Below are 12,700 nucleotides of genomic sequence, written 5' to 3' on the forward strand. Positions count from 1 at the left end.
CTTTGTAAGTTGTAAATAACTGGTATATAAATGCTGTTCTGCCTGGTAGTAATTTTACTTTTTTTTTTTTTGGTAGCTGGCTGGGGGAGGGATTGAACCATGGACCTTGGGGTTATCAGCCCATGCTCTAGCCAACTGAGCCAACCAGTGTGGAAAATTTCCCTCCCACTGTGGAAAATTCAGTTTTGTCCTCATCTGCAATTCATCTCAACATTCCTTTACTTCATATAAATTTGTGCTGTTTTGAGTTTTCCTTAAACATAGGCATAAGTAAAATAAATTATTCAATGTGTTCACTTTTTACATCTGTATGAGAGTCATGATTTTACTATTTTCTGAAAATTATCTTTTAACACAGGGAAGAAGTGGCAGAACTTGGCTTCCAAAGAAGAAAGGGCTGAATCTCGGAGCATGTGTCTTCCCCATGTTGGTTCATGTCCACCTATCCTTCTAGTTGCTCAGGCCCCAAAGCATTAGGGTGATTCTTGACTCCTCTTTCTTGTACCCCCACATCCAATCCTGTAATAGGCTGAATAATGGTCCCCCCCCAAATTGCCTACATCCTAATCCCTGTAAATATACCTTACATGTGAAAAGGGACTTTGGAGATGTGACAAAATTAAGGATTTTGAGACAGGGATGGATTATCCAGAGGAGACCATTGTAACCACAAGGAAGGCAGGAGTATCAGAGTCAGAAAAAGTAGAGGTGAGGGGAGAGCAGAGGTTGGAGTGACGCGCTTTGCAGATGAAGTGGGCCATGAGCCAAGGAATGGGGGGTGGCCTCTAGAAGCTGGAAAAGGTCAGGAAATGGATTCTCCACTCAGAGACCCTGAGGAACCAGCCCTGCTGACACCTTGACTTTAGCCCCATAAGACTCTTTTCAGACTTCTGACCTCCAGAATTTTAAGAGAATAAATTTGTGTTGTTTTAAACTAATAAATTAGTAGTAGTTTGTTACAGCAGCAATAGGAACTAATACAAACACCATAACAAATTATGTTGACTTTATCTTCAAAATGTAGCCAGCATCTGACCACTTTTCCCTAGTTCTGCTGCTAGGATCCCGGCCAAGCCAGTACCATCCCTTGCCTGGGCTGTTGCAATGGCCTTCTTACTGGTCTCCCTGTCTGCTCTGGATCCCCCAGTCTTTTCTGCCCACTGGATGCAGAATATGAGTCTGTCTTTTTTTTTTTTTTTAAATGTAATTTTATTAATGTTATTTTTTTACATTCTAGGATGTTGTTGCAGAGCAGTTGGGAGGGAGGGGGAGAGGACAAAGGGAAGGAAATGTGATGGAAGGACGAAGGAGGAGGGGTGGTATTGTGGCCTGTGGCACCTCCCTCATTCCCACAGGGGAGACCAGGGGGCTTCCAACAGTGGCTTGGTCATTGCTGGGCTGGGTGCAGATGTCAGGTGGGTGGTGCAAAAGCCCTCGCCCCCCACCACCCCAGCTTGGGAGAGCCCGGGGCACTTCCTGCAGTGGCTTGGTGGTTGTTGCTGGGGTGGCTGCACGTGCCAGGGGATGTGGTCAAGGCCCTCATCCCCCACCCTTGAGACCAGTTGCAGGTGTCGCGGGGGCATTGCTGAGGCCTCCAGCTCTCCCCCTTTCTGGCTTGGTAGCCCAGGGGACTGCTGGTCCTTCTAGGTGTTATAGGTGTTCTTTGGTGAAATGCGACGTTTACTAGTTAACATCAAACTGTCTCTGGTTGTGGGTACTTTGTTTTTCCTTTCAGTTCTGTGTTGGATTATTTGCTGCTCTTACCACTTACGCTCTGCACTGGAACTAATTTTTTGTCCTTTGCTTACTTCTAAAATGGGGGAACTTCCTGTGGGGACCAGTGGTTTAGCTAAATTGCGGCTTTCCTGCTGATTCCCTACGGAAGGCTTTTTGTACAGCTCGGGTTTTAATGGTTGACTTTATAGGTACTTTGGGTCTACTGAAATCTGGTGCACCTGGATTGTGTAGAAACTCTGGTCTGGGCCTGAGTCTTTTCATCAAACTGCGGGAAGGCTTTTTGTACAGCTCGGGTTTTAATGGTTGACTTTATAGGTACTTTGGGTCTACTGAAATCTGGTGCACCTTGATTGTGTAGAAACTCTGGTCTGTGCCTGAGTCTTTTCATCAAACTGCACCCCCTGCAATTCTATATTCCTGACCAGTCTCCTCTGAGTGGTCCCACACTGATTGGGGTGCAGATCAGCTGTCCTTGCTATGCCCCAGTGTTCTTCCTGTGGGCCCATCTCTCCCACTGCCCGTGCTGCAAACACTTCCCATGGGACAGGCCATGTGCCAATCCCTTGTGATTACTCCCCAGCCTCTGAGTGACTCCTTTTTTTCAACTGTTGTGCTCCTCATTCCTATGTGGGTCCACAGGAACCCTATTAGTGGTCTTGCTGACCTGGGGGCCGCAGGACCTTCTCCCTGCCACCTCCAAGTAACTTCATAGGAAGGGCACAGATACAGCTTTTGCCAGCTCTTGCTGCATGTGCTCAGCAGCTCCAGCCAGGAAGTGACCGGGGCTCGAAATGGTCAGAGCAGTTTTTTTTTTTTTCTCTCATCGTGGCTTCTCCTACCTTCATGCACTCTGTAGGTCTCTCCTCGTCTTCCCCTGAGCTCTAGCAGCCCCAGCTTGGCTGTTGTTGCTTTTTAATAGTTGTAAATTGGTTGATTTGTGGGAGAGAGTGATGCTGGGACCATCTAGTCCACCATCTTGATCAGAAGTCAGAATATGAGTCTCTTTATATGCTGCTAAGGAGGCCCTCTGGCTTTCACCCTTGGCACTGTCTTTCCCCAATGCTTCAATGGCTTCCAGAAATAACCATCCAGCCCCCTTGTTTTTATAATCACTCTTCTCCATACTTCCCAAAGGCCTGCTACATTGCATCCACCCAGGTATCTGCTCTCTCTATGTACCATCCCAGTTCACCTCCAGTGACAGTGTTCACAATTGCACTGCTGCAGCTTGCCAGGGGCTCTCCATGCTTCACCTACGACCAGCAATGGGGTTCTCATTGCCAGCTAGCTGACAGGTAATCAATTCCAAAACCCCACTTTAGGAGTCTGTTTTCTCAGACCACTCCTGGTATGACCTATTGCAGCTCACGTTCCCTGGGACTCTGATTACGAGATGCAGATTTGCAAGCAGGAAGTTTTTTGGGGAGTGCTCATGGGATCAACACTTGTGGGAGAGGGATGGAAGCAGATGGATTTCTGTGAACATAGGAGTGGGGCAGACAGTTAAAATGAAATGCAGCGGCACCAGGGTCACAGCTGTCAATCCTGTAGGGAGCTCTGGAATTGGCGTAGCTCTTCTGAGTTGTGTGCACAGGGGGAAAGAAGGCCAGGCCTTTATGCCCCTAGCTACACTGGTTGACTCCAAGAAAGGGGTGTGACGTTGGATGAAGCAGCTTTCTTTAGCCATGGGCAACCCTTGGAGAAGGACTCACCTGAGCCTCATTCAGCCACCAACACCCAGAATAAGTTCTGAAAGGGGTGAGGGGGCAGTTCTGGGTGCCAAACTACAGCATGTATTACAGTGATATTTTACAACGTTATGTCAGACTTTATCTCTATCCCACTTAAATTCCTCCAGTGGCTTAAAATAAAATTCATGGGTAATGGGCCCTATATTCTCTGGCCACTGATTTCCTCCAACATTATCTTATCTTGCCCTGCAAGCTGCAGACTTCTTTCTATTCATTCACTCCACAAATCTTTATTGAATCTTTACTAGGGACCAAGCAATGCTCTAGCTGAGGGATTCATATACTGCGGCCCATAGGCCAAATTGTGCGGCTGCCTGTTTTTGTAAAGTGTTATGGGAACACAGCCACACTTAGTATTTCTATGGCTGCTTTCATGCTACAATGGCATAACTGAGTAGAGGCCTTATGGCCTACAGAGCCTAAGATATTTACTACCTTTTTTTTTTCTTTTTGATATTTACTATTTGATCCTTTACAGAAAAAGTTTACTGACATCTCTGCTAGATCAATATACATATGTGTATATACACACATATATATGTATATGCGAAGGACTTTAAAAAGTTTGTGGAAAAATGGAATTTAAAGACAATACAAAAGCTACCTATGCTTGCAAGAAAAAATAAAAACGGGGTTTCACTCGGGCCGGGAGGAGCCCGCCGGGCGACCCTCCCACCGGCCTGGAGCTCTCTGCAGAGCCTGCGCATCCCGCCCCGCGCCTGGCCCGGGCTGCGGACCGCTAGACGCGCGCCTTCACCGAGGCCGCTTCCGAGGCCTTGGGGGTCGTGTACAGGGTGGCGGTTGCGAGGCCAGGCCGCAATGGCCTTCACGGAGGAGACCGACACTTTCTTCTTGGCCACCTTCTTCCAGGGCTGTCTGCTGCCTGCGGGCCCTGCGCCTTCTCCAGCGCCTCCGCCAGGTGGCGCCCCTTGGGGAGCCCGACTTAGCTGCCTGCTCCGGAAGGAGGACACGTGGTTGTACGCGTTGCAAACTGGCGACGGGAATACAACTGGAAACCCCGAGAACACGTGTCCGTCAGAGACACCATCAGCTACTGCAGAGAGTACAGCCAGGGCGCTGCTCCTCTCCAGGGGGCTGCCTCCACCTCAAATAACAGCACCTCTGCAGATAAAGGGGCGTGGGGCACGGGCTTGACACCACCTTCCCTAGAACTGAAGGAACCTGGAGGCCTTTCTGACGGAGGCGGCCTCGGCTGCCCCAGGAAGATCTTCTTTCTCCTGGTCAGGAATTTTAATCAGAGTGAAAGAAACCTGCCTTCATCTTGGTTTTAAGCATCTTCCTCTGGGAAGGTCAACACCTTGGGATACCTGCAGGGTGCTGGTTGCCTGTGAGGAACACAGACGGGCTGTGGTCACACACCTCTTTACCGTGTGTGCCCAGAATCGTCCCTGATGGTCCCTCTTCACCCTCCCTTCTAACCTGCAGCACTGCCTCTCCCCTGCCTCAGATGCCCCTGGGACAGACCCCTCCTCTTCACCCCACTTCTCCAAGTCAGGCCTGTCCCCTTCTGCCTGGGCTGCTGCTGAGGTCTCCTGACCTCCTGCTCCCCCTTGCTAGGCTCTCTAAAGGCGGTCCAGATGATCTTCCTAGTCCAGCCCTTTCCCGCCTCATGTTTAAAGTCTCCAGCTCTTTATCTTGGCATCCTGAACCCTTTCCAGTCTGCCGCCATCTACCATGTATTCATCCTGGGAGCTTCACCTGCCCCCGAGACCCAGCTCAGACAGTGCCCACCCTGGGAAGCTCACCCACCCCTCTCTTGCCTGGCATTCCCCCTCTCCAAGGCAGTTCTTGGGTGGTGTGTCTGTTCCCTCACCAGGGGTGTGCTTTTCACCAGGAGAAACATGGCAGTCAGACGCCACCAGCTGGGGCGGTGTAGGTGCTCAGGTAATGGCAAGTGATCAAGAGAACAAATTCTTTTCTCATGTGTGTAGAAACTAAAGCTCAAAAAGGTAGAATGAGGTAGAATTCAGGTCCCTGTGATTCCCATGAGCAATCCAGAGTGCACGAGAAGCACCTAGCACCAGCACCGCCACTCATCTCTGCCACACTGCTGCTTGTTTGGCACAGGTAGATGATGGGTCAGGAACAACCAGACACTGGTCCTGGCCCTCAGGGATGTCCTGTTCCACTAGCAGAGATGCACACATAGACTCAAACACTGACACGCACTGTGGATTTGGGTTTTAGATAAGCAACGAGTGGTTTTTTATGTAAGTGTATCCCAAATATTGCATGGAACATACTTATACTAGAAAATTTTTCCTTGTTTATTTGAAATTCAACCTTGATTGTGTGTCCTGTGTTTTATCTGGCAACCCTAAAAAATAAGGGTAGATGATTCCTGGCGCCAGGTAGTCAGGGGAGGCCACAAGACAGGTAATATCTGAGCAGGGTTTTGATGGATGAATAGAAGTTTGCCAGGTGCACAAAGGCACGACAGGAAGAGGTACATGGTGTTTTGGGGAACTACAAAGTGGTTTGGTGCTCCTGGGATTCTCCCCTGCCCTCATCTCTGACCAGGAGTTATGTGCGAGTGAATCCAGAAGCTTTTTCCAGGGTGGCATTGGTAGATGAGGCCTTCCCCGGCGCTGGTTTAATAGGCTCCCGTGTTTGGGTGCCCTTTAGTGGGGTGGTGGGGATGGACCTGAGGGCAGTAAGAGGGTAAAGGGGTGGCCCTTATGCCCGGGCCTGCAGCCTGCAATCCACTAGGCAGTGCTGAAGTTCGCTGGTGTCAGTGAAAAAGTGAAGGAGACCCACGATTCAGGAACCACGATGATGTGGATGATGCATTAGAGCCCCCAGCTCAGCCAGAAGCCAAATTCCCAGGATGGGTCTGAGAGAGGGCCACCGTCCATCCGCATTATCTATGCTGTCACAAGCCATCCCAAAGTCAGCCTGTTTGCTTGCAATTCTGTGGTCAGCAATTTAGGTGGAGCTCAGCTTGGGTCCTTCAAGGGGCTGGAGTCATCTGGCAGCTTCAGTAGGGCTGGGTGTCTAAGGTGGCCCTGTTCATGCCATTCCAAAGCTCTCTCTATGTCACCTGAAGTACCAGTGAGGGTGGAGTCCAGGAAGGTGGAGTCCCGCTGCTCCTGCCGCAGCATTGTGCCACTCCACAGGGACTGCTCAACAGAGGATGTGTTCGCATTGCTCTTGTCCACCTGGCTGCACAAGTTCTGGGATGCCCTGGACTTGGACAACTACTGCTTTGTCTTTGTGGGTCCCACAGGCACCTGGTTAAGGGGTTGGGTGAGAGGTGTGGCCATACTGGGTTCTCAGGCCAAGGTTGTCAGGAAAAGAGGGGCTGCTTGGTAGAGGTCTTAGAGCTGGGGCCACTTGTCCCACATGAATAAAGGCCCCCTTCACTAAGAGGCCTTTGGGATGCTGAGCTCAGTCAGTGCACTCTGAAGCAGTGAAGTCCACACCTGCCCCTGCCAGGCAGGAACCAGGAGCTCTTGCTGCCACAGGATGCTCTTCCCCATCAACATCTTCTATTCCTTCACATGGTTCATCAGCATCTGCAGGAGGACGAGGTGGTTCTTTCTCCCTCTTGGGCAGAATGAGGCTCTGTGGGATGGCCACTGAGGCCTGCCCTATGATGTGACCTCTCCTGTGCTACTTCACACCCACCTGCACACAGTGCACCTGCAGGCAGCCCGCCCCTGGAGGTCATGCCCTGGAGGCCACATCCCTGGGCCATGCAGGAGGTTGGGGAGATGGTGTTCATGCCCAGCAGGTGGCACTACCAGGTCAGCAACCTGGTGAGGTGGACACGTCCCACTTGCCACTCGCCTGAGGCCACACAGGCCCTTGTGTACTGGGTTAGAAATCTTGATTCTCCTTTGATCTTAGAATAGGATTTTTAGTGATGCATGAATGAGCCAAAAGGCTCTTGAGTAGGGGACAATAGTCCATGGATTAGTTTGGCAAAAGCCATGTAATCAATTCTAATCACTGTTTAGGGATGGGATTGTATACTTTGACTGTTTTAGGTTGCTGGTTTAATTCCAGCTTGAATGACTATTGACTATTTAACCTACTGATTGTTCTTTAGATATGTTAAGGAAACTGTTTGAATGCTGTTTAAATATGCTAAAGAAATTGCTGTAGAAAGTATGTGGAAAAGAAAACGTTTACTAAGGGCAAGCTGTTGGTGGATCAACTTAGCTTTTTAAGAAATGCATTCTGGAATGTCACATTGTTAATTTTACTGCTATTACTAGTTTTAGTTGTTTAATGCTATACTTAGCTATAATTCGCTTCTGTAACACTGCCTGTTTTTATGTCCTTCTTTGGTGATTGAATCAACTGATTTTTCATTTTTTTTTTTTTTTTTGTCTTTTTCCGTGTCCGGCAACGGATTGCAACCCTCAGTGTCGCCCCTGTACCGGACCGGGACCGGCAACGGGATCGCAACCCTCGGTGCTGCTCCCGCGCCTCGCTCAGCCAGTGAGTGGGAACCGGTCTGTATGTGGGATCCGAACCCTCGGCGGGAGCGCCGCCATGCTTTCCAAGCAGCGCACTATAGCAGTGCGCCACCGGGCCGGCCCTGAATCAACTGATTTTTCTTGTGAAACTTCCTTGTCTTGTCAATAAAAAGAAAGGCTGGTTTTGAATCAGGGCTGCTGCTCCCCTGATGGGCGGCAGTCCCTCCAGGCCTCATTGATGTTACCTTGAGTGAATTCTTTCTTTCTCTTTTTTCCTTCTTGGTTACACAGGGGGAAGAGTAACACCCTTGCTTTCCTGCAGCTCCTGTCTCCTGCCTTCCTGCAGAAAAAGGGTAGTGTCAACCCTTCTGATCTTCCCTCTGGGAGAGAGGGCCTGACATGGGGCTTCCTGAAGCATTGCTGAGGCCCTGTGAGACCCGTGCACCAAGCACAAATCCTACATGCCGGAGTGACTCGCCTCACAGAGACCACGAGACAAGAGATCGCTGCAATTTAAGCATGCTGGGTCGCTTTGTCTTTCGGAAAAGCGGCCCCTAGCTCCTTGACGTGAGAGTTTTTATACACTTTCTTTGGACAAAGACTTTTTTTTCATGGTCAGGCTTAACAGGCTAGCCGCCCCCCCACCCCCATAAGGGACTGTTTAATTTTTTTTTTAATCACTTGGGCTCTGCCAGGTGTCCTGAAGATAAGAGGGCTGTTTAGTCCTTGAGACCGGCTGGCCCCTGCAATGTGTGTCTAGTTCTGCTTTGACCTCTAAAAAGCTGCTTCACTTAAAATACCTTTAGATATGTTTCCCTGCTTTTTTAGTAAGTGCTTACAGGAATAATTTGTGCAGGTTAAAAGTCATACAGGCATTGGTAAATTGTGCAAGTGTTAAAGTTACGTTTCCATTACAGCCCCAGCCCTCTTTGTCACTCCCTGCCACATCCCTTCCCTGGGCCCACATGCTCTGAGTGAGCTGTGGACTATGAGGACCCCAGCCCAGCACTCTGTTCCCTGCTGAGTTGGCACCATTGGGAGGCAAGAGAGGGCCGGAGCCCTGTGGCGGTCCCATGTTGCCCACCCAGGACACTGGGCCTGGCACAGGAGGCCCTGATCAGTGCTTGCAGATCAGGCAGGAAGTGGGGACAGTGCCCACTATGGGCTCCTGGGCCAGTGTGGGTTCTGCCACTTCCAGGACAATCCCATCTCTGTCAACCACAACTGGATCAGGGGCTACAACCTGCTCAACATGTAGCATTTCCTGCAGCAGGAGTTCCACATCATGCAACAGGAGGTCATCATGAGGTCATGTGCAGTGATCAATTCTGAAGAATTTTACCACTTCCTGAAGGTCATCTCTGAAAGGAGGATCCTTGTCCTAGGGGAGGGGCTGGAGGCAGGTGGCATAGCCACCAGGCTGGGCCCCCAGCAGTCTGCTTTCAAAGTTGGCCATATTGCAGAGGTGCTGGCATCTGTGGTCGAGCACCCTGACATTCAAAAATTGGATACCAGTGTGTTCTTGCCACCAGAGAAGCTGCTGCAGCAGCTGGAGGAGGCCATTGCTGCTACTGTGTCTCTTTAGCACCTGCAGGAGGACCTGGCACCCTGAAGACCTGAGCCAGAAGGCAGTCTCCCTGCTCTGGGGCTTATCCACATGGCTTTGTGGCTTGGAAGTCCCCAGGAATGGTTTCTCCTGTGAGGGTCTGATGGGTCCTGGCCACCCATGGACTTTTCCTGGGTCCCTGTTCTCAGGTGAGGCTCAGCAAGGACAGGGACTTTGGATCCACTGAAAGGGTGCCCGGGTGGCAGTGTGTTGGTCCATCTGACCTGAAGCAAGCCTGCTGGGGACCACGAGCTGGGTGATGGTGTCGTGACCAGATTTTCTCAGACCCTTCCAGCCAGGACACCTGAGCTGACGGGATCCAGTCTGCCTGCCTCTGGAGGCTCCTCTGTGTGGCCCAGTTGGTCACATGTTCATATGCAGCCACTCCTAGTTCTCCTCACCCTCTGGCTCTGCCTCTGTGGGCCCCAGGGCTGCAGTGAGGCAAGGCAGAGCTGGACACTGCACTGCAGGTCCACACCGGGCACGTTCAGGTGGGTGTGGTCACCTGCATCTGGAGGAAAGGGAGCTGAAGATGGTCAGAAATCCTCAGGTCCTGGTCCAGCCAGGCGCCCAGGATGAAGGAGACAGTGCTGGGGAAGGTGCGTGGGCAGCACAGTCAGAAGCCTGTGCTCTCCTTCCCCACTGCTCCCCATGACACCCCTGCGGGTATAAATCTGCTCCTAATAAAATATCACCAAAATACATGAAAAAATGAAATAAAATAAAAAGGATAATGTGAATCTTTCCACGAACTTTTTGAAGACTCCTCATGTATATCAAGCCTCAAATTTGAGCCACATATGAAATTTTAAATTTTCTAGTAGCTATATTAAATACATTTATCAAGAAGAGACAAGTGAAATGAATTTTAATACTATATTTTATATAACCCAATATGTCCCAAATAGCATTTTGACATATAACCAATATAATAAATTATCAATGAGATATTTTTTAAAAATTTAATACTAAATCTTGAAAATTCAGTGTGTATTTTATACTTACAGTATACCTCAATTTGGGCTAACCACCATTGAAGCCCTCACTACCCGCAGGTGGCTTGTGGCAATGTTATCAGATGGTGCAGTTCTAGGAGCAGGTGACATAGCAGTGAATAAAGCTGACAAAACTCCCTACCCTCATGGAGCTTACATTCCTAGGGGAGAGAAAGAGACAGTAAACACATAGGTAAAATGGATTCTCTGCCTGCTGGTGATACGTGTCACCTACGACTCCCCAGGAAGAGGACAACTGGAAGGTTTATGTTTGGACTCCTTCTGTACTCTGCCTTGGCTGATTTTTATTTCTTCCATTGGCTGACTTTAATCTGTCTCCTTTCCCCATAATAAACCATAACCATGAGTATAACAGCGTTCAGTGAGTTCTGAGTCCTCCTAGCAAATTACCAAACCTGAGGGTGGTTTTGGGAAGCCTCCTGAACTTGGCAGTTGGTGTCAGAAGTGAAGGTGGTCTCTTACAGGGACTGTTCTCTCTAACTGTACAGTTGGCCTCAACTCTTTGTGGAAGGTGACATCTCTGAGTAAAGACTTCAAGGAAGTGGGGGATCGGCCAGGAGGCTGTGGGGCTGGGCAGAGTGAGCAAAGGCGAGAGACTCCCTCTTTGCCCACTGTCCTGATGAACCACTTTAGGCACAGACCAAACGCTCATACTTTTAAAACTGTAGCATCAGGATGAAGGTTTAGGTTAAATCTGAGGTTAGGGCAAGGGTTTGAGGATTAGGGTGAGTTTTAGTGTTTTCTTTGGACTAGGATTGAAGTTGGGGTGTGGCTAGGGTTTAGGCTTTAGTGTTTAGTATTCAGTGTTAGGAAGTTTATAGTTATAATGAGAGTAGTGTTCAGACTGAATGCATAGCTTGTGGAATTTGATATTGGGAGTCACATTTAGTTTCAGATGTGTGCATTTGCAGAGATTCTACTAAACAGCCAGAGATGCACACTCTCTTTCAATTCAGTAATAGAAGTCAGCTGAGTACTGTTTTAGAGGTCAGAAAGGGAAAATGTATAACCCTAGAAATCGCACCAATTGCATATATTATCAATGTGTGCAAGTCACAAAAAGACAGTTTTGGACACACGAGGACTTGGAAAATATATGGCCCATGAACTCTGTCTGAAAAACATAGATGGCTGAAGGTATTCAGCTAAATGACAAAGAAATTAAAATAAAACAAATTAAATGAAGAGAGCTTCTGTAGTAAAGCAGCATCTTATGAGAGGAGAAACGATGGAAAATGAAACCAGTTATAAACGGTTAAATCTAAATATTTTTGATAATATGAAAAAGAAAGAGGCTTAACGTGAAAACTCAATACAGAATTAAGCATAACTATTTTTCTAACACTTCAAGCCATATGAGAGGAGAAAGGAGGAAAAGTTATAGTGTTCAGAATTTTGATGATGTGAGAAGTAAACAGTAAACAGTTGTTTAAACAAAGTTGGTTGTGAAAGGAATAAATGCACAAGGTAAAGACAGTAGGACCTCAGGAGAGGTGTACAATGAGGTTATTAAAAGCAAACCTCCATCCTGGACTTCGCTTTCACTCCCCTCCTGAGATGAATTCACTACTTCTTGGCTCTTGTCTTTCTTTGTTTATTCCCTTATTTTGTTAGAATTCATCATAAGTGCTGCAAAAGATGTGCTTATCTTACCATCACTCTGCACTGGTAGCTGAGCTGGGTCTCAAATTCTGAGACTTTGAAGGCTTGCTGTTTGTCTTCTAGCACCCCGGGTTGCTGATGACACTGTGATATGACATTCCTTGGCAGGTGACAACCTCTACTGCTGTCATCACTTATTTTTTTGTGCCTGAAGCTTTTAAAATTGTCTCTTCATTCTTGGTGTTCTGAAACCTGACCATGAAGTGTGTAGTTGTGGTTTTTTCTCCATTCAGTCTATTCAGCACTTGGTGGCGGAGGGAGTGGTGCTTTCTATCTGAAGAGTGTGTCTTCAGTCACCAACATGAATTAATCCAGCCCTTCACTTCAATCCTGAATGGGCCACCACAGACCACCAGATATTTCTGCAAAATCAACAGCAAAATTGGGAAAGACCAAGACGAATAAATAGAAAAAATAAAACTCAGAATTCAGGGAACTGAAAGTCTAAAGTGCTGACTGGTCTGTGTCCATATTCACGACCAC

At 48.4% G+C, this 12,700-nt stretch overlaps 1 protein-coding gene across 1 annotated transcript; it reads left to right on the forward strand.

Moving 5' to 3' along the window:
* Nucleotides 1-4,307: 4,307 nt before the first annotated feature.
* LOC103601989 (jmjC domain-containing protein 4-like) lies at nucleotides 4,308-9,518 on the forward strand. The gene is given in 4 exon segments (XM_008586394.1): nucleotides 4,308-4,551; nucleotides 6,556-6,755; nucleotides 7,211-7,267; nucleotides 9,132-9,518. Coding segments are annotated over 4 exon segments (888 nt in total).
* The last annotated feature ends 3,182 nt before the right edge of the window (nucleotides 9,519-12,700 follow it).

Source organism: Galeopterus variegatus, unplaced genomic scaffold, assembly GCF_000696425.1.
Source record: "Galeopterus variegatus unplaced genomic scaffold, G_variegatus-3.0.2 Scaffold3971, whole genome shotgun sequence".
Lineage (NCBI taxonomy): Eukaryota > Metazoa > Chordata > Mammalia > Dermoptera > Cynocephalidae > Galeopterus > Galeopterus variegatus.